The following is a 21,423-nucleotide window of genomic DNA, read 5'->3' as shown; positions in this document are numbered from 1 at the left end:
ATTAAATACTGTGAACAGAATGTAATTTAATATTAAGTTATTCATTTTTAATGGAGTAATATGACAAAAAAAAATAGGAACATTGTGTGGCTGGCTTTTAAAGAACCTGACGTTGGATTCTCGTTCCCATTCTTTTTTTTTTTTATTGATCTCGCGATAACTTCATATCAGTGGCGGCTCTGTGGCCCCCTGTCTCAGCCCGGACGGAGTTGTTTCTGACGTTTGAATGAAAAACAGTGCAAATTACCCCCACATTGGACCCAGGAAATAATGGCTTCAGCCTTGGAGCAGTTTGTGAACAATGTGCGGCAGCTATCCGCGCAAGGTAGGGCTCCTAAACTCATTCGCGAGGTAGTATTAGCTGGACAGCTAGCATATGCTATCTAGTGCCTTGCCGATAGCAAGTCAAGCCAAACTGGCCAGAGCCCTCTTTTTGCTTTACCATGTAATCAATCTGCTTAAATAACCCTGGCTGCGAGGGTTCTGTAAAGGATCTCCATGAGATGCGTCAGGGACATCAGTAGTTACTGCTAGTTGGATAACTTCACCGAGGTCATTTATAAATCTTATTTATTGTTTTAAACTGGAAAATATTTTCTGGGGATTGCCTACCGGAAGTCCCACCCCACCCCACCCGATTGGCTGTCGAATTTATTTGGCTGTTATTATTGATCGAATTCGGCTGTCAATCCCACTTTCGTTACCTCATTGTAAGGCCTTGACAGGACATTTGACCGTCCGATTTCTCATAAATAACTCAGCAATAGCACAGTTGTCAGTTTGGAATTAGTATGTCATCTACATTTGTAACGTCCAAATCAGCCTAAATACACCTGCATGAAAGTATAAAGCACTACTCCTTTCGAATATTTTAGCAACTTAAGTCTTCCTCAACTTATACAGTAGTGTAGAGATCTTTAGAGCAGAATTCAGAGTTTAAGATGTTCAGTTACACTTTTCAATATTAATTAAAATGATTCTTATTAAACCATATTAATTACAAATGTCAATGTAGTATTGCATTTAGTTACACCTCGATATGAGACATTTATTTGGCTGAATAAGTGAGGCTAATAAGTTTAGTTTCTCACAAATTTCCTGCCTCATTGACCTTTACAGGCCAGATGACTCAACTGTGTGAATTAATCAACAAGAGTGGGGAGCTGTTAGCCAAAAATCTGTCCCACCTGGATACGGTGCTAGGGGCCCTGGACATCCAGGAGCACTCCCTGGGTGTCCTAGCTGTGCTGTAAGTAACATTGTGCTTATGATCAGTTTAACTTGTCCTAAATTCCTATTTAATCTGCTGCATTGCATGGTTCATTTTTTCCATTTAAACTTTTTTAAAGCCTGGCTTTTGACTTGAAGGAAAAGTAAGACCTCTTGTGATACTGTATATTTAAGAAAACTGTTTTTATAATGTAATTACCCCTAAGTGGGTACAGAGTGACAGATGCTGATTCTTTGGAAAGAAATAGATCCTCTAAGTTCAATTTTAAACTATTTGCTCTTAAGCCTTGAGTTTTATATTTTATCCAGCTAGAGACATCCTGTGTTTGAGATTTAAGTCTTGCATCAGGATCTTCAGATATTTGCTATCCTGTTACATTTTTTCCTCTAGGTTTGTGAAGTTCTCCATGCCAAACATCCCTGACTTTGAGACTCTCTTTTCCCAAGTCCAGCTCTTCATCAGTACATGTAATGGGGAGCACATTAGATATGCAACAGACACTTGTAAGTTTACGCTAACCAAATCTTCAGTTGTTGTTGCTTCACGACGTTGTTTGAACCCTCTTCTGTTTTGTGATAAATGTGTTTTTAGCTGTTGATTTTTGATACACATCCAGACTTCTTTTTTTTGTTTTTGACTCATTCTTAAACCACATGTAGTGAGTTTGTTTTCATTTGTAAAATATTTCTGGCTAAACATCACATTCATCTATCCACTGAATAGATTAGAATACAGGTGGCTCTGGCCATAATGAATTTCCGATGTAGATGTTTGCAGTTCAAGGATCATATTTTCCTTATCAAAATAATAAGAGGCACCATATCGTTTGTGTATTAAGCTAGAGCAGTCCCTGATTAATTTTCTGTCTTTGCGTTTACTCTTACAGTCGCTGGTCTTTGTCATCAGTTAACAAATGCCCTTGTAGAGCGGAAACAGGTACGATCATTGGTTTCGACTTTGCAAAACTGTAATTTGCTGTGGGATCATTTTAATAATGGAATACTGATTATAACAATAATTGTGTGGCCTACCCATTTCAAAGAAACAAGAGACATGGTGGGAAATTGTTGGGGATTTTGGACTGAATTTTAGTTTGACCATCAAGTTAATTATCCTTTCAGGTACTTTTTAACGTGTTTTCATTGCATGATTTCGCGGCAGCAGTCTCAATTATGATTTTGCTCATCAGCACATCAGAAATGCTTTCAGTGGGCGAGGACGTGCACAGTCAGTCGCTCCAGATTGGTGGCACAGCTAAACACGTTCAGTGGAAATTGGGGATGAAAGTCCTCTGTTGCTAATGCCATTTTTGTTAGCGCAACAGTTTAAATTCATTAGCGTTTGCATTTGACTGAGGACACTTGGTTCAAAATGGAGCTATTAAAAAAGTATCTGCAAGTTATTAGTTACAGCTTTACAAAATATAAGACATTGTTGTTGGATTCCCATCAGAATGAGAGTGTGACCTGTGTGGGTGTAACTTTTAATGTGCTATCCACCCTCTGTCACATCAGTACACTTTAATCCTCTTTTCCAACCCTGTCCAAGGATGAGTCACAATTATTTATGACTGACTTTCATCCGGATCTAGTATGTCTTCCCTTTTTTCTTTGATCTAAATATTTTAAAGTCCTGGGCCACGTCCATCATGAGCTTCAGTGCTGCAGTTGAGTAACCATGTTTTATGTTGTTTTCTCCCTTTTTCAGCCTTTGAGGGGAGTTGTCATTCTAAAACAGGCAATAGACAAAATGCAGATGAACACAAACCAACTTACCTCAGTTCATGCAGACCTGTGTCAGGTGAGTCACTACTGTGCTTACGTCTTTATTTTTGGTTTTGATTAAACGTTGCAGAATTTTGCAGACAACATCCATGTCATCTCATCTCTCTTATTTTCTCCTACTTATTGTAAGCTTGTTAAAGTTTCCGTGTTATAAATAATCCAGTCTTTTCTTTGCAGCTGTGCTTGTTAGCAAAGTGTTTCAAACCTGCTCTGCCCTTTTTGGAGTTGGACATGATGGATATTTGCAAGGAGAACGGAGCTTACGACGCAAAGCACTTTTTATGTTACTACTACTATGGTGGCATGATCTACACCGGCCTCAAAAACTTTGAAAGAGCACTGTATTTTTATGAACAGGTATTCTGTTTTATGAACAGTTGAATGTATGTCATTTAATATAATGAATTCTTGTTTTTCTAAGGTATGTATTAGACATTTCTTCTTCTCGCCTGTCAGGCAATAACCACTCCGGCCATGGCAGTGAGCCACATCATGTTGGAAGCTTATAAGAAATACATCCTGGTATCACTCATCCTCCACGGAAAAGTGCAGCCACTGCCTAAATACACCTCCCAAATAGTGGGGAGGTTCATCAAGGTAAGGAAAAAAACCACCATGTATGAATGTCATAATTTCATAGAGAGCTTTGCAGTGACTAACCTGTTTTCTATTCTTGCCTGCTTTGTCTTTTTGCTATCCACAGCCCCTGAGCAATGCGTACCACGAGTTGGCTCAGGTTTACACCACCAACAACCCGGCAGAGCTGCGCAACTTGGTGAATAAACACAGTGAGACGTTCACACGAGACAACAACACAGGCCTGGTCAAACAGTGCCTCTCCTCCCTGTACAAGAAGAACATCCAGAGGTTAACAAAGGTAGATGGCTGTTCATAGTTTTTGTGAGTTTATTGTAAGACAAATTAACTCAATGGTACATGTGCTTAGGCTCACGGTTGCAGCACATCTTTTAGACAAATCTGTTTTCTGTTTCCTGCAGACCTTCCTGACACTGTCTTTGCAAGACATGGCAAGCCGAGTGCAGCTGTCAGGCCCACAGGAAGCAGAGAAATATGTGTTGCACATGGTAAGTCGGTTCAGAAAAACATAATATATGTTGGTTTTTTTTATCTCTGGACTTGAAGATCATAAAACACAGTGTTCTAATTGTGTATTGAACGCATCTTTTATCAATTGTTCTTGGGATGCTCTGATTTTTTTTCCGCCTGTCACACTCTCTTTTTTTACCCTGTAGATCGAAGATGGTGAGATCTATGCTAGCATTAACCAGAAGGATGGCATGGTCTGCTTCCATGACAACCCTGAGAAATACAACAACCCAGCTATGCTTCACAAAATTGATCAAGAGGTGAAAATAGAAGTCACATGAAGGCATATAATAAATTCCAGACCAATCTTAACATTCTCTTTCCTGTCTGTTTGGTGCAGATGTTAAAATGTATAGAGCTGGATGAGAAACTAAAGTCTATGGATCAAGAGATCACAGTAAACCCCCAATTTGTGCAAAAGGTGAGGAAATATTCAACAGGATAAAATAAATTTAGACAGTTAGTTTACGTTGGGGAAACAGAATACATTTTGGTTGCATTGTATGCTCCTTGACTGTTATTTTTTTAGTCAAGTATTGTGCTTTCAATGTTAAATGAGAATCAGAAATTTACTTAAAAAATTTACTTCTATGTTTTAATTATTATTGTCAATCTCTGCGGTTGATTGTCCATATGTACTATTTATATATAAGTACTGGTTTGACAGAAGGTATAAATGGGATGTTATACTGGGACAGAGGGGATAAATTGACTAGTTATAGTGCAACAGAGGGGATAAAAGGGCTGGTTATAGTGGGACAGCATGATAAATGCACTGGTCTTGCAGGTGCAGGAGCTAACTGGTTTTAGTAGCAGAGAAAATAATTTTGTGGATTTTCACCAAAAATCATGTAGTTACCATGTTACCTTAAATGATTGTTTCTTAGATGCTTTATATTCTTTTAAAAAGTAATCTTTCAGCTAACCTTTTTTTTCTTTCTCATCATTTAGAATATGGGAACACAGGAGGATGATGTTGGTAGCAAAACGTCAAGTTATTCCTGAGAGGCCTGGGGTGGGGAGAGAACGCTGCAGCCAACCAACACGTTCTTCCTGGGATGAGTTGGATTTTTTTTAAAGAGGAAAAACAAACCTTCTATTACATACTGACATTGGTCAAGGAAAATCTAACTGTGGAAAGATGATCAATTTAGGTATATCTTCACAGGTTCTTAAGCAAAACAAACAATCCTTAGAAAAGAAATGGATGAATTTTTTGTCATTTTATTTATCATTGTGCACATTGGAGCACCACTGCTACATTAACAGAAAGGACAAAACTAATATTCTGGATTTATTTGTTCTAAACGTGTGAATAATCTCACAATTTTGGTTCTGCTGCATGGTGGCTGACACAGGAAAAATCTTTTCCCGAGAAAAAAAATCAAAATCTTACATTTGCAATGATTTTGTCTCTCACGCTCATTTTGGTTAGAATGAACTGATCATAAATAGAAAATCATCTGGATATGCCTCGAGTCGGTACTCATTGTACAATGGGATCGAGCCCCGCACTGTTTGTTTTTGGGTTTTCTTTACTTTTCTAGGTCGTATCCACAAGAGGTCGCTAGAGCACCGTAGAGAACACAGTATTTGAAGGCTTGCTCTAATCAACAGAGGACGTCAACAGATGAACCTGGTCTTACATGTCATTCTGGGAGCTTGAGCTTTTGTGGATCTGTTAATAATAAATTGTTTACAGAATACAGCCTTGGGTTTGCAGAGTAGTTTCTCGTTTATTTCTTCTTCTTGCTGCTGTTTTCGCGATCACATTTTAGCACTCTTGTCTTTTAGAATAAAGCTCATACTTGAGTTGGCCAGTAAGAGACTTTAGAGGCGGATATGTTGCATGGAGAAGCAGTAGCCAATCAGCGCGCAGTACCCGTTTAATTTGGGTGGGAATAAATAAGAAAAGAGCGCCAATCATGTGCTTTACTCTGCGCTCATTGGTCTGCTGTTATTAGGGAGGCGGGACTCCGACGTTCCCCGTTTAAGCTACTGTTGAAATTCCAGTGCTAACCAACTTTAGCTAGCTTGCTAATATGTAATTCGGCGAATGAAAGGAAACAAACAGCGACATTCTGGAATTAAATGAATGGTATTCATGTCCAATGGTGGAATATTGGGTGAAAATTGGTGCGTGTTACTGCAAGTAGGACATGTCCAGTTAACCGGTGCGCCGCAATCGGTGGACTACGAACCTGGCAAGCTAGCCAGCCACAGCCAGCCCGTTTGGACCGGGTCTGCGTTGAGGGATTCGCACAGGTTTCACCGCCCAGAGGACGCAAAAACCGGATGCTGTGACTACCATGAGTCCTGCGGGCTGCCCTCATGTCAACAGCTTCAAAGTGGACAACTGGAAGCAAAACCTGAGGGTTATTTATCAGTGTTTCGTGTGGAGCGGTTCGGCCGAGACCAGAAAACGCAAGGTAACACGAGTGACAAAGGGGGGATGGAGTGCTTTGAAGAGACCCTGACGCACAGTACGACACACCGTGTTTGTGTATGTGTGAGCTGCGGTTGCGTGCGTGACAGCTCCCCGCCCTTCTAAAAACACAAACATCCTTCACACGAACGGTTGGTTTCAAACTATCAAATACCAGCATCAACACCCGACAGACTAACACGACCCAAAGTGAAACAAGAACTGGTTTCCGAGCCCGCAGTTAGCTTAAACCAGGGACCACACAATAGGTGAAAGAGACTATGTTAATCTGTGCACAGTGTCCGCTGTCTTAACTTTAAACGGCGATTTAACCTTGTTTATGGCATCATTTGAATCGCTAGCAGCCTTACACGGTTTCCTCGTACATGAAGCACTAATTTTATAATGGCAGATGAATTATTTCTGACTGCTAGTATCATGGGGTGGGGGGGACGAGGCATGTAAATGCTGGCACTGTGTGTACTGCATACGTGCTCTATAACATCATTTAGGGTCTGCATCTGCCCTGTGCAGTGCTGCATGTTCGCGCACATGCACGCTACTCACAGCTGTACTCTGCTGTCTTGGCATCCCTGCTAGCCTGCAGTGTGACTGTTTGCCACAGTAAATGGTTTAAGCATGTGCAGGGTCTCTGCAGTACCCCCCCACCCCCCTTAACCTGACGAGCAGATAAGACTGGTAGATGCCACACACACCCCTGACAGGCTTCAGCTTTATTCAACTACCTCCCTGTTGTACTCACTGCGCTCTTTTCATATTTCCTCAATATTCAGACTGAATCAGCCCGCTGACCATCTGATGGGTTTTAAAATGTCAGCCTCTTTTCACCGTCAAAGCGTCCATAACTGTGTAATCGCGTAAATGGTTGTCCCTAACCTACAGATTAGCAGTGACACTTTGCAGCTGAATTCTTTCTCTGGTGAAAAGAGGACCGACGAGTGAAACACGTGCAGGGTGAATCTCGGTATGATATGCATGGGCCATAAAACAGCTAACACCTGAACAAAGCAACCACAGAGGGACTTGAAGCCATCAGAAAAGAACAGAAGCTCATTCTGAACACTGAGATTATTGTGATGACTCAGGTGGTTTTTCTTGTTGACGGTATTGCCTTCACTTACCGTACCGGTACATTAGTTTCATCCCAGTCTTTGCATATCGTTCAAACTTTAACATTCTCCTCTCTTCCTCCATTGTCCGCCATTACCTGTCATTGAAAAATGACACGTTGATATTTGGCGCTGCTATTATAATTAATCATCCCGCAATAGGATACATATTACCGTGGCAATATTATGCCTTTTTCACTCTGCCCAAGTAGACTAAATATATCTGCACATGCACAAACCGGCCACCAGTAATGAGACCATGGTGTCGATAAAGCATATGAGTCATTTTTGTTCATGCTCTCACAATGGTGAGTGTTTTCTTTGCCAGTGCTGCTGTCTCTATGCCCTTCACAAACAGATATTCTGACTGAAAAGACTCCACTTTAGCCCATTTTCCTCAGATACAGCCTTAGCTCTAAGGCCATAACATCATATAGCGAACCGCCACTGTTACAGAGGTGGTTTGGAAACACTTTACATGCGACTCTATTGGATGAACCTCGCCCACTGTAGAGTGTAGGTTCAGGCTGCACTGGGATCACAGTGGGGAAAAAGTCTTAGCTGACGTCAACAAGGGCCATATAGTATGCGTATGCTTTTGTTATGTTCTCCATATGTTCTCCTTGCTAATATCTTTCTGAGAAACAGAACCAGAGGTCCGCAGTCCTCGCCGAGTATGTATTTGAGTGGACAGAATGTGACTAAAAATCTATGATGGTCTCTGTGATATATCTTTTTTTCACTATTTCTTATAGGGAGGCCTCACGTCAAACTCAAATGAAGTCATTCCCGCCTCCCCATCTTTTCAATTTCCCTACGGGGATGAATAAAGTAAATCTAAATCTAAATCTACACTCATGAGGACAAAATTTAAACCCAGAATTTAAGAAAGTTTTGCAAATTAATCAATGAAAAAAAAAAAGAAATGCAATATCACATGAACAGAATCTTTGCTTTCACACTCATGGAGGTCATTCAGCTGTCCATTTCTTTTGTTCATCTTTGAGATGGTTCCACATGTTCAGCTAACACATGTTAGCTAATATTTAAGGCACAGACCTGCATCCATCCTAACAAACTGCCTAAAGAGTTCAGAGACTGAGTTGTAGTAAGACGCACATTTGGACAAGGCTGTTGCATCTCTTTATCAGGCCTGACCATATTTTGTGAAAGCTTAAACCACAAATTTTTAACCAATCCTGTTCACACCGGACAAGACTTGTTCATTTCAGTTAAATAGCGGAAGTAGTTTAATTAGCGGCGTTGTTTCATCTGCTGTAAGGGGGAAAAAAGTCTTGCTTTAAAGCACTTCAGTTGGGACGTCTGACATTTTGAAATGTCAAATACGTGTCCATCAGGAACACTTTCACATGGCAAACTTGGTCATTTATCTGTGAGAGGATGTTCTGCACAAAACAGTTGGAATTATTGTGCAGGGAAAAGTCTCAGGTGGTTGTAAACATCCACTGTGAGAACACTGACAGTGTTCACGTCTGAAAGTTGTTATTCATTGTCAAAAAATTAAAGTGAAACATGCACGTCATGAGGAATTATCTCGGTGCGTTTATCAGCAGAAACAGCACATATTGAAAGTACTGGTATTTTTAATGGCTGCTTTAAAGCTAACCGATGCAATATACCCCAAAAAATATGTTTCCTGAGGTTCGAATGCACATTGTAGTCATTGTTGAGAAGATGAACTCTGTTTTTACTCATCACTTTCGTTCTTTTTCAGGCCAAGTCATGTATCTGCCACATGTGCGGCGCCCACCTCAACAGACTTCACTCCTGCCTTCACTGCGTCTTCTTCGCCTGCTTTGCCAAAAAACACATCCACGAGCATGCCAAGAGCAAAAGACATAATCTCGGTATTTCCCTCTCTCTCACACACACACACACACACACATACACAAGTGCACGCTCTTTCCCAACAGGTGCAGCTGGAGCAGGTTTTGGTGTTGATGCTTTTGTGGTGCAGCAGGTGTCACAACAGACGACCAGACCTGTAATTAGACCTCTTTGCTTGAATGAGCGTGCTCCTACCTCCTAATTACACAAACATTACGCACAACATCTGCATTAACACACTCCAGATACACTGCATCTTATCCCAAAACGATACGCTAAGAATTCTAACCATTTTTGTAGCTTCTGCTTGGGGGTGCTGATGTGTGGTTGGGTGGTTATATATTCTACACACAGGTCCAGCAAAATATTAGAACAGCAGTCCAATGGAGAAACGTTACGCAGTCCTGAGCAACATAATTACGACAAAGATTTGGCCTCATGAGAGATTTGAACGCCACCCGGCGATTTGTCCCGACGCAGCCCATTAGAAAGTCTGTACGCACAAATGAACTTACTAATGAACACGTCACAGGCTTCAATTGGCTTCCTCTGAATCCTCCCCAACATTTTTTTTTTAGAACGCAAACCGCAGATTTATCTCCGCATTGTTTCAACAGGATTATCATTGCAGGCCAGTGAGGAATATGTGAAAGCCTAACGCATCATTGGTTTTCATCCGCCTCAGACTAGTCGCACTCTTCTACCTCTCCCTTTTATTTTCAGGAAGGCAACTATGCTGGTGATGACCTTCTTGGCAACCTAGTGTTTCAGTCCACCGAGTTAAATATCTGCGTCACACAGACAAATAGTGTATCGATTTGAGGAGAGATGTGGGTGTTATATGAACACCAAGTACAGTCAGCTGTTATTTCGCTTCCTCTCTGTGCTGCTCCCACAGGGACTCAGAGCACACAATTATCCAAATACTGCTCAAAAATCACTGCAGTAAAAATGTATCTAGCTGTCAAAATGATACCGCAAGTGCTTCAGGAGGTCATTTGTTTGAGCCGAGCCTCTCAGGGAGTATGTTCCATCAGTCTGTGTTGGGATGTGAGTGCCGATAGTGATCCACAGTCTCATACAAATGGCACAACTGCATGATGAACTAGAGAATTTGGACATTTGTAGCATTTTCTACAGATTTGACTGTGGGTTGACTTCCTGCCAGCAGGATATATAAAAAGAGAGTTATCTTGAAGTCGCTGTGATGATTTAAAATAAAATGGCAGATCCCCGAGGATTCACATCCAGAGGGTGCACACTGTGCATTCATGGAGAAAAACATGAATGAGCCGTGACGTTTGGTGCAGAAGGAAAATGCATGTGCAGCTCGCAGCCTTGAAACGCGATTTTAAAACCTTCGCTATTTTGAGGTTGAAGTTCCAAAAGCTGATATTTATACAATGTTTTATTTTACAGGAGCGTCGAACAACAGCTCGCTGTTCTTCTCTCCTCTACATAATAGATCTAAGCACCCAGAGCTCCAAGCGCAGAACATTTGGAGGAGATTGGAGCCACAGCAGTGGCTCTCGGGGCATCCGCAACATAAAGGCTTTTCTCAGCTGATGCTGAGAATCTGCCAGTTTGGGCTTTTTGACGCGTCCCTTTGCTCGGCATTATCTCTTAGTGCAGGAAGACCCCCCTCTAGTGTCTGTCAGTGTGTGCGCACGCGCATGTACGCATACACTGACACTTGCATAATTAGGACGTTATATAGGTTAGCTGGTGCTGCTACAGTTACACAGAAGGGGAGAAAAGGGACAGATCTCAGTAGACTAGTTAGGAGGTAATTAAGACATCTTTAACAATCCTCCTAGAATTAGCCTTGGAATCCACAGCCCCTCCCCCTCCCCCTCCCCCTCCCCTCCCGCCTCCTCTTCCCTTCTTCTCCTGCTTTCATTTCCATCACTTTCATCCAACGCTCCCCTTTCGTCATCAATGCTGTATGTAGCTTCATATTAGGCTTGTCTCTGTTTCAGCCTTAATCCTTTTATTTTGCCCTCTTCTTGTTCCCATGGTTACCTGACAACCATATCCAAATTCAGAATTGTCAAATTAACGCATTAAATTTAGCTTAAACCAGCATTCTTCACCAGCTGCCTTTTTAAAACAATAAAATAAAATCCCACCTCTTATTTCTCCAGGGCTTCTTTGCTTGCCCCCTTTACTCCATCCTCCTTATTTTTCTTCACACCTGCAGAGGATGATAGCAAAGCTTGAAGGGGGGTTGTCATGGCAACAGCAAACAGGTAGCTGCAGGCTACAGAGGAAGTGTGGCGGGGGAGATGAAGGCACGTCTGTGAAATATTTTAAACGACTGTGTGAAGCCTCCTTCTCTGACCTATTGACTTCTGGCCAGTCTCTCAGGGCGCCTCCGTGGCAGTCTCACATGTTGTTAACTGATATGCCAGCAGATGGGTACCACAGCTCAGAATCACAAGCACTGTTACAACGTGGCTTGAATAAAAAGAAACTTAAAGACAAAGCACGCACAGCCCAGAAGAGCTACACACAGACCTGATACACCGATAAACTGAGGTCTTTTTATTTTTGGTAAAAACCCATACCCTCGTTTATTTTATTTTATTTTTTCATTTTCAGCTATTGACCTGCTGTACGGAGGGATCTACTGTTTTATGTGCCAAGACTACATTTACGACAAAGACATGGAACAAATCGCCAAAGACGAGCAGAGAAAGGCATGGAAAATGCAAGGTATGGTGACCAAACCACGCACTGTACCGCAGCCCCCTTCACACATGCACTGTAATGATGCTATTATCAGGAGTCGCTCTGGAGCAGGAATATGTGAGACCACAAATGTCAGTATTGTCCCTAGTTTGATCCTACTGGCTCTCTACGCTAGCCACCAAGTGATATTCATGCCTGAACTGAACGGAAGAACAAGGTCCATGTTGATCACTGGAGTAGAAGTGTGAAGAATAAGTGATATTTACACGGTAACAAGATCTCTATGTGTTTAAAAGCTTCCCCGTGTGCAGCTTTTCAGATGGTCCTCCATTGCAATCGCTGAATTCAAATCTCTTAACGCTCTCTTTATTTATTTAATATTAACTATTTTAGTAAAATACCTTTTTGTGTCTGTGCACAGGCATAGGGGAGAAGTACTCAACGTGGGAGCCTACCAAAAGGGAGCTCGAGCTGCTTCGACATAACCCCAAGAGGAGGAGAATCACCTCCAACTGTACTATTGGTGAGGCTTTTTTCTCTGTATGTCTTTTTCTCATTCAACCACGCAGATGAGCTGAAGAGAACTGCTGTGTTGCTGGGACAGGGTCAACTCACTATAACCTAACCGCCCGCACATTTCTTCATGTCAGGGCATGCATGATAACATCGTGATCCAAATGCAAATCACAATGCATAAGGTTCTGTTGAAATTCAGATATGTTAATAAAGCAGGAGTGTTAGGAGTGAAATAGCGTTACTTTATTTCTTTTATTATCCATTTTTTCGGAGCTATCCAAGAGTAAATTGGGACTGAGGGAAGCTGGTGTACACGTAGCACCTTGTAACATCCTGCAGGAATCTAGTTAGGCATCATTAACGCTACTGGCGGTGTCTGAGGCAAGGGAGACTCCAGCTGGGCTGCTCATCTGTGAGGGTTTTACCTTCTTCCCCCACCTTCTGTTTCCTAAATCTAGCAATTTTCCTAGAAACATATTGCCAACATTGCCTCAGGTATATCAGGGACCTGAAAACAATGATCTGTCAAATGTCTTGTCAGCCCTACCTCTCTGTTTCACGCTTTTTTCTCTTTCTGTCAGGCCTGCGAGGTCTGATCAACCTGGGCAACACGTGCTTTATGAACTGTATCGTCCAGGCGCTGACACACACACCCTTGCTCCGTGACTTTTTCCTGTCTGACCGGCACAAGTGTCAGATGCAGAGCGACTCCTGTTTGGTGTGCGAGATGTCGCAGCTTTTCCAGGAGGTAATGTCCATCTCATTTGAAAGAGAAGAACTGTGTTGTCTTTCCCACACCAAATGATGTCTTTCCTCTTCAGTTCTACTCAGGCCACCGGTCCCCGCACATCCCCTTCAGACTCCTCCATCTGGTGTGGACTCATGCTCGTCACCTGGCTGGATACGAGCAGCAGGATGCTCACGAGTTTCTAATCGCAGCTCTTGATGTCCTGCACAGACACTGCAAAGGTTGGATACAGAAAACACCAGGGGTCAAAGTAACAAAAGCCAAAGTACATCTCTTTTTCTGCATTTCATTTAACATAAGTAAATTTAACTTCTTTGTTTCAAAATGAATCCACTGGTCACTTACATCAGTGACCCCTGTTTAAGGTTTGTATTCTACTCTCTTCAAACTGAAAGTATCTGCCGTAATCTAGTTTCCACGTCTTGCGCTAAAAATTGTCCAAAATATACAAACACAAGCAAATTAAGCACATGAGCTTTGCATTAATTAAAACACTTTGATTTGTTTACAGATGATAATGGGAAAAAGGCCAACAATCCCAACCACTGCAACTGCATCATTGACCAAATCTTCACAGGGGGGCTGCAGTCTGACGTCACCTGTCAAGTGTGCCAGTAAGTGTGGTCTGCGATGTTTTTTCTCCAGCAGGAAAAACCAAGACCATCAGAGGCTTAACTATATACTATATAGTTCATAGAGACCTTTTGAGTCCCAGTGTTACACTTTCATCAGTCCCGATTACAACTGCGTGCACCCTCCTGCCGCCATCATTCAAAAGGATACAGAAAAGGCTGGAAAACGAATCTCTTGCTCCATCTGCTGGAAAATGACAGTAATGATTGATTTCTGACACAGTGGGTGTGAACGTCGCTCTATATGCAATTATAAGCCAATTGATTATTTATATTCCTCATCAAACTTAATGTGTATCTTTCAGGTCAGGTATAGTCACTCTTTAGATTGTCCTCCAACCTGAATTCATCCAATTGCACTAAAAATCAGTTCTTACCAGGCCATAACCACTATATTTGGATCTACATATTGATTGTTAGATTTACAAAATCACAATGGTAATTAGTGGGTAAAAGTGCAATGGTAACCTAAAGATGAAGACTTAGCAACCATCACCATCATCTTTGGCCTGGAAGTGGTTTAAATCAAATGAAAGATGCTGTGAAAGGATTCTTTAGTATGCTCAGCTGTTTGTCTCCTAAAATCCGGTTTCCAATGTATTATTTGATCATTTCTCATCCTGTTTTTAAAATGTAAGCCTAACCTGGAACAAAGAACAGAGCAAAGAGAAGCTCTCCTCCTTCCCCTCAGCATCAAATGCAGCTGAATCTGTTGAATGGCTGAATAGTAATGAACATGGCTTTCCCCCCCTTCTCGTGATCTGGAACAGCTTCCATCATGAGATAAACAATTTAATGGTAGAAAAGGGAGGTCTGTGGAAAAGGTCACTGCCTGGTTGCTCAGGTTGCTTATTTTGATCATTCTGAAGTGCCAGCCCCGAGCTGCTGTCTGTTCTCTGTTCAACAGTCCTGTTATCGCCGCTGCCCAGATTACCAAGGCTGCTGCCAACATTAGGAGTTGCCAGAATGAAGTTGAAGCCAATTTATTTTCTATCGCCCTCTCCTTCTGTGTCTGCATTTGTCAGTAAATGAGAACAATGTGTCATTGTGTCAGTAGATCACACCTCAACACACAGCCACTGTCTAAATCTCAACAGCACCTTTGTTTTGTCACCTCTCTTCTCACAGTGGTGTTTCAACAACAATAGACCCTTTCTGGGACATTAGTCTAGACCTGCCAGGCTCCTCCACCCCCTTCTGGCCTCTAAGCCCCGGGGGAGACTCTTCAGCCCTTAATGGAGAGAGCCACGCCACAGGAGCCACGACACTCACCGACTGTCTGCGCAGGTAACTCTTTGTGTGTGAGCACAGGGCGGCTTTTTCTCCGTGCCACAATTTTGTAACTGCAGCGCCTTTCATCGAAACTTTTGTAGGTTTACTAGACCTGAGCACCTCGGCAGTAGTGCTAAGATCAAATGCAGTGGTTGCCATAGTTACCAGGAATCCACAAAACAGCTGACCATGAAGAAGCTGCCCATCGTAGCTTGTTTTCACCTTAAAGTAAGACTTGGCGTGACTCATTCATGTTAAACACTTACATGAAATACATGAATGCTGTTTTTGTTGTTAGAGGTTTGAACATTCAGCCAAACTGCGGCGGAAGATCACAACTTATGTCTCCTTCCCCCTGGAGCTGGACATGACACCCTTCATGGCCTCTAGGTGGGTGTGTCAAATGGATCAAGGTCAAGATCTGTTCTTATCACCAATTGCTGTGTTTTATGTGACACCAGGATCTCCTGGTGCTACACGTTTCAATTGTTGGAAGGACAAAGGAAGTTTTTCTGTGCTCTGTCATATCTGTAGCCTAAACATGTCTGGAATATCTGTATTTATTCAAAATAATAAATGTGCTTTAATCCATGCTTATCTGTGCTGATAGATGAGGATGGTGCATTTGGTCACATCACAGAGTAAAATTAGATCATTATTTTCATGGAACTATCGTGGATTTTTTTGAATTTCATTTAATTTAACATTGACTTGTGTTTTCTTCATTTACAAAAATGTGCCATTATAACTAATTTGGGCTTTATTTCAGTAAGGAAAGTCGGATGAATGGACAGTGCCAACAAATTGTGGACCCCTTCAACAATGACAACAAGTAATGCATCTACCAGCAATTTTTGATTTTATCTATTTCGTGGCAGAAGAATTCTCACAGTTGGCGGCTTCCTCCCTGCTTTAGGTACAGTCTGTTTGCAGTGGTGAACCACCAGGGGACACTAGAGAGCGGCCATTACACCACTTTCATCCGGCAGCACAAGGACCAGTGGTTCAAATGTGACGATGCCATCATCACCAAGGCCAGCATCAAGGATGTCTTGGACAGTGAAGGGTGAGCAAGTCTCGGTGCCTTTCCAATTCACCCCCTTCAGTCTGTTTTAATGTCATCTCTATGGCTTGCACAGGTACCTATTGTTTTACCACAAACAGTTCCTGGAGTATGAGTAGTTCCCCCCCCTCAGGACAGCCCCTGCCAGAGGAGACCCCAGGGGAAGCGAGGGTTGCAGTAGCGTGCTGAGAGATGCGCTGAGCTGGAGACAAAGACTGACCCTGTATCACAGTCCAGCCACAACCAAAAGACTGAAGGATGGTGAGGATCTGAAAACCGGGGAAGGTTTACTTTACCGCAAATGCTGCTCTTCACCTCCATCCTGTTCCAGTACTCACGTGGCTGCATTTACCGTAGTAGCTCTTGTAGTGAAGAGCAAGGTGGTTCAAGGCAACAGATTTTTTTGTTTTTTTGTTTTCCCAAACAGTGAAATTTTCTTTCTCTCTCTCTCTCTCTCTTTTTTTTAAATGGCAATATTCAGACAGAAGCACACTCTGACATACACAAACTCCTCTAAATGACCAAATATTTCAAGGATGGAAGTTATTATTTATGCATATGGCTAATTACATTCATTGAGCATTTGTAGTAATTGGACACACTTAAGAATACGAGAGTATAGAGAAAATCTGTTAGTATTTGCCTCTGATGCTGCTTCAGCCACGGGGAGAAACAACACAGCAAATATTCTATTTTTATACATACTGTAATTAAACTGTTTGTTTACAAATTTGCATCTTTCCTGATTTTCGTCGTTTGTCTGTATTGCGTTATTTGCTGTTATGACAGCTCCATTTAGTTTTCCTGTAATTTGCCACAGTGTTTATTTTACCCCACTTAACAGACCTATTGTCCACGTTGAATTTACGTGTGGCTGTTTCAGATAAAAATGAAAAAACAAAAGAAAAGAAGCAATGCAAAATAAGGAGACCGTAAAGGGATCAGACGCTGGTCCAACAGTGTTACCGCCGGCCGCATGTCGCTATAGTTTTGGTGTGTGTGAACATTTGTGAAAGATAAAGCTCAGTCTAAGTGGGGTTGCGTAAAAGTGTTTGTGTGCGTGCGTGTGTGTGTGTGTGTGAGAGAGAGAGTGAGTGTCGTGGAAAGGAGAAAGAGTCTGTGTGTTCCTTTTTGTATGCACGTGTGTGCATATTTATCGTATGTTCGTGTACTGAATCAGTACTTGCATTCAGCATGCCATCTGAGCTGGGTATCACAGTTTGGTAGGATGTTTTTTCATGTGTTAATGATGTATGTAAAGGTATATACAGTATATGTACAGTTTGTATGTAAGAGACATGGTGAAACTTCAAGTGGGTTAAGTTGTCCTCTATTGCTGGATCAGAGGGTCGTAATCAAACCGTTTCTTCATTCCTTGCGCACACGTGTACCTGCTGCAAGAACTGGACACAATGATTGAAAAACACATAAATAAAGGAAAATCTATATCTGTAAAAAAAAAAAAAAAAGGTTTGGCCTATTTGTTTGTTGTTCGCACCGTGCACTCACACAAAAAGCTACATGCTGGACGATGAAATATGTTGCCCACCGGATGTGCTTTGCTAAAAAAAAAAAGTTTTATTAGTATCCACATAACATCCATACGGCCTATGATTTAGCAAACTGGGCCTCGTCGGTTTTGGAAAACCAAACTTTTTATTCTTTAATTAAAATAATGAAAACTTTCTAATGTCGGCTTCATGGAGGCCAACCTAGTCCTTATTACATTTTAAGGTAATATTGATTGATGTGTGAATCTCCAAGCTGAGTTTATTGCTCTATTGCACGTCTTCATCAGATCGGGCCTCAACTGAAACCAACAGCGGTGCCTGACACATAGTTGACCGTCCGAGACCTTCTCATCCCACAACGGACGCTTGTTGCAAAACAGCTTCAGAGGTAGGAATGTTGACCTCTGTCTGGAGAGGCCCTCCATTTTTGACCTGAGCTCTTTGGAAGACGGGGTAAAGGGAGAAGGGTGCCCTCAGCGACATGTCGTGACCATGGCTGAGTGCCTTCAGATCAGGAAAACAGTGGACGCACACGCAGGTCTCAGTGGGGCTGGAATCGTCGGACTGGTCATAGCTGGTGGGATGGTCAGAATTAACTGAAAAATCCAGAAAAGAACAAACACAATCATCACTGACCTGGAAGCCACGGTGATGAGCTTGTGGTGAGCTCATGGTTAACTTGGGAGCTCTGACCTGGTTGGCTAACTTCCTGGCAAAGCGGAACAGCACACTCCTTGGATCTTGAGTTCCTGGAACCCTTGAGAAAGACAACCAAGGCCAGCGACAGACTGGAAACCAGCAACACCAAACTTACGGCCAGAAGGGGGTACAGCAGGAGGGTGGGTTCTTCCAAGCGTGTCACTACTCTGGATTCTAAAACAGGAGAAGTGATGGTGGTGGTGATGACATCAGCTGTCAGGGGAGGAGGTGGAGATGTGGGAGAGGGGATGCAGATGTTCTCAGTAAAGATTGTTACAGTAGTCGAGAAAGACAGGAATAAAGGTCAGCAGCAGTCTGAGAGCAAGACCAGCATTTGACCAGCATTACGTCCAGTCAATCGTGATCTTGATGGTTGGTACTCACTGCGGCAGTGCTCCCAGCACTCAGCAGGATGTCTGCCACAAATCTCCGTGCACATCAGGCACTTCCTCAGGAGCCCGTCATAATAGTGGCCGGGCTGCGCTTTACACTGAGCAGACTCTGATGCAGCGGGACAAGAATTAGATTAATATTCTTGATTGACTTTTTTATTATCTAACAACAGTCATAATTAAAGGAAAAGTCTAAAAAGGGTCTTAAAATATTGCAAAAACATTAAATAGTAAAGTTGTTAGAGACAATTCTTCTTCTTCCAGAAATTAATATAAGTGCAATGGGATTTCTTAATAAATTGTTCTTGAAACTGGGTTTTAGAGAAATATTATTAGATTAGTTCAGCTTTTTTCCAAACAAATTTACAACATAATTGTCAAACTATTGTGAAGAAAAATAAGATAAGCTTCAAGACTTGAAATGTCTGATTCTATGGAAGAAACTGGTGGAGCTCAATATAGGACACATGCAGCAAATAAACTTCATGAAAAGAAACTTAATCAAGTCTTTTTTTATCAAATCAAATGAGCACACGAATGACCAAATCAAACAGCCAAGCATCAATAATCCGAATGGTGCTTGTGTTTTACAGTCGTGTGAAGTCGGGGCGTGTCACAATTGTGTGATGGTTTCTACTCACGGCAGTAAGTCTTGCACCTGGGTATGATAGGCTTTCGCTTGCATTCCGTATCACAGTGCATACATCTTTTGATCAGGATATCCCAGTATTGACCTGAGCGACACTCGGACGCCATCAGCAACAGCGACGCCTGCATGACAACAGTCATCCTTTGTTACTTTTAGTTTCATCGGTATGGAGCAATAAGTCCAAAGTGCTGTCAAAAACAGCTTGTAATAAAGCAGAATTAATGGAAAAATAAACATTGATTAAAACCCAGAACCTTCATGCATTAAGGCAGCATTTCCAATCTCTACAGACATGTAAAGTGTTTCTTCTTCAGATGTATTTTTTTAACTCTTTTATGAAGATATTAGCCTATTTAATAATTATAGCCAAGTGATTTGGATGTGGAAGCGAAACCTTCAGTGAGGCCCACAAATCAAGTGCGGGAAGGAAATTGAGTTCGATTGATCTGCGCATAATGTATGAACAGTGATCTTAAGCTGGATTGGTGTGCGTTTAAGTTTCATTTAAAGCATGTGCAGCGTGCAGAAAAATCAGAGCTCAAGTTCCAGCAGCAAGAAAAAGTGTCCAATGATGTCTTTGTTCGCAAAATCTGTCCTCTACGCTCCGCTGAGCTCCAAATCACTCAGCTGTGAAAGACATACAGATCTGAGCATCTTCTGCCTCCCTACACACACACACACACACACACACACACACACACATTCATGCCACCTCAGGGGGGATACCCTTACAGTTCAAGTACAGGTAATTTCACACACTCTAAACTTTAAAAAAAAAAGTTTTGTTTTTAAAAAAAATAGTTTTGTTATTGTCCAGATGTCATCCCTACATTTCCTCATTAATCTGTTTATTCTGATGTGTTAAAGCTTAATAAGCTTCTGTTCTCTCTGAGAAACCCTTTATGCTGGTGGCAAAGTTCATAGTTGATTTAATGGTTCAATTCCCACCTGTGAATCCTGAAAACACGAGCTTTGGTGAGCCGCTGAGGCAACATCCAGAGGGAAACTCACCTAGAGCAGTGACGATGATGAGGTCTGAAGGCTGAAGAGGAGACTGGAAGCTCATTTGTGTGAGCTTAGGTCTTGATGTGGGTCTCCCCTCCCCTTACGAGTGAAAGTCAGCTCATCCTTTGAGTGTCTGAGTTCACAGGGAGCTCCCGCCCTCTCAATGCACCTTCTGTGTTCATGCGAAACATCTTTTACTTCCATATATGATAAAGAAAATGAAATAAATTTTGTTTAAAATGCTGAATTCATAACCTCACCGTGGTGTCTTAACAGGAGATGCTCCTGAGTAGCCACGTTTCACACACAGCTGGTGGGTCATGTTGTTTGGTGAATAAAATGTTCGTACCTCTGAACATTTTGTTCCATTTTGGGTCCATTTGTTTGTCAGAAATGAGAATAACTCTGACAATAAAGTCAAAGTCTAAACTGACTGTGTTTCAGAGATTAGTACACTTTCTCACCAACAGTGTGAAACTGTTGGGCAATTCCACCACATGTGTTTTCCTCTCCAGTGAGCGCTGACATCTCTGAGTTTCAGCTCTGCTCTCACAGGAGCTGTGATCTTTCACTTTTGCTCCCGGGGTGGTCGTGAGTGAACACCTGAAGATGCCGAACATGACAGAACTGGGGCCTATTTTGAGCCAGCTGCATCTTGTTTCAAAGAACATTTTGATAGTTAAAACGTATAATTGGGGATGTGATGGAAAGAAATTATAT

At 42.0% G+C, this 21,423-nt stretch overlaps 3 protein-coding genes across 7 annotated transcripts; 2 read left to right on the top strand and 1 right to left on the bottom strand.

Annotated features, from left to right (window-relative positions):
- Positions 1–136: 136 nt before the first annotated feature.
- cops3 (COP9 signalosome subunit 3) lies at positions 137–5,831 on the top strand. Of its 3 annotated transcripts, XR_964649.2 has the most exons (13): positions 137–325; positions 1,120–1,249; positions 1,622–1,734; positions 2,118–2,167; positions 2,939–3,031; positions 3,193–3,372; positions 3,448–3,612; positions 3,719–3,892; positions 4,014–4,100; positions 4,269–4,382; positions 4,463–4,543; positions 5,074–5,276; positions 5,670–5,831. XR_964649.2 is itself a non-coding variant. In XM_003961370.3 (12 exons), the coding sequence occupies exons 1-12, from the start codon at positions 271–273 to the stop codon at positions 5,125–5,127; spliced, it is 1,272 nt and encodes a 423-aa protein (XP_003961419.1). In that variant the 5' UTR covers positions 137–270; the 3' UTR covers positions 5,128–5,831. The 3 variants fall into 3 exon arrangements, 2 of the variants coding, with proteins under 2 accessions (XP_003961419.1, XP_011603545.1); XM_003961370.3 differs by having other exon boundaries at positions 3,472–3,612; positions 5,074–5,831; XM_011605243.2 differs by having other exon boundaries at positions 5,074–5,831.
- Positions 5,832–6,089: 258 nt separating this feature from the next.
- On the top strand, positions 6,090–17,916 carry usp22 (ubiquitin specific peptidase 22). Its single transcript, XM_003961371.3, has 13 exons — positions 6,090–6,551; positions 9,413–9,545; positions 12,127–12,240; positions 12,638–12,739; positions 13,314–13,480; positions 13,554–13,701; positions 13,992–14,094; positions 15,241–15,399; positions 15,486–15,612; positions 15,683–15,774; positions 16,154–16,216; positions 16,301–16,450; positions 16,524–17,916. The coding sequence occupies exons 1-13, from the start codon at positions 6,432–6,434 to the stop codon at positions 16,564–16,566; spliced, it is 1,521 nt and encodes a 506-aa protein (XP_003961420.1). The 5' UTR covers positions 6,090–6,431; the 3' UTR covers positions 16,567–17,916.
- Positions 17,917–18,084: 168 nt separating this feature from the next.
- Positions 18,085–20,859, bottom strand: tnfrsf13b (TNF receptor superfamily member 13B). Of its 3 annotated transcripts, none has more exons than XM_029839093.1 (5): positions 20,710–20,859; positions 19,691–19,820; positions 19,042–19,158; positions 18,595–18,870; positions 18,085–18,532 (listed from the first exon to the last, which is right to left on the bottom strand). In XM_029839093.1, the coding sequence occupies exons 2-5, from the start codon at positions 19,803–19,805 to the stop codon at positions 18,465–18,467; spliced, it is 576 nt and encodes a 191-aa protein (XP_029694953.1). In that variant the 5' UTR covers positions 19,806–19,820; positions 20,710–20,859; the 3' UTR covers positions 18,085–18,464. The 3 variants fall into 3 exon arrangements, with proteins under 3 accessions (XP_029694953.1, XP_011603569.2, XP_011603577.2); XM_011605267.2 differs by having other exon boundaries at positions 18,085–18,554; positions 18,652–18,870; XM_011605275.2 differs by having other exon boundaries at positions 18,085–18,554; positions 18,652–18,870; positions 20,647–20,798.
- Positions 20,860–21,423: the final 564 nt, after the last annotated feature.

The sequence above is a fragment of the Takifugu rubripes genome, chromosome 1, assembly GCF_901000725.2.
Source record: "Takifugu rubripes chromosome 1, fTakRub1.2, whole genome shotgun sequence".
NCBI lineage: Eukaryota > Metazoa > Chordata > Actinopteri > Tetraodontiformes > Tetraodontidae > Takifugu > Takifugu rubripes.
This window is presented reverse-complemented; position numbering and strand designations above follow the sequence as displayed.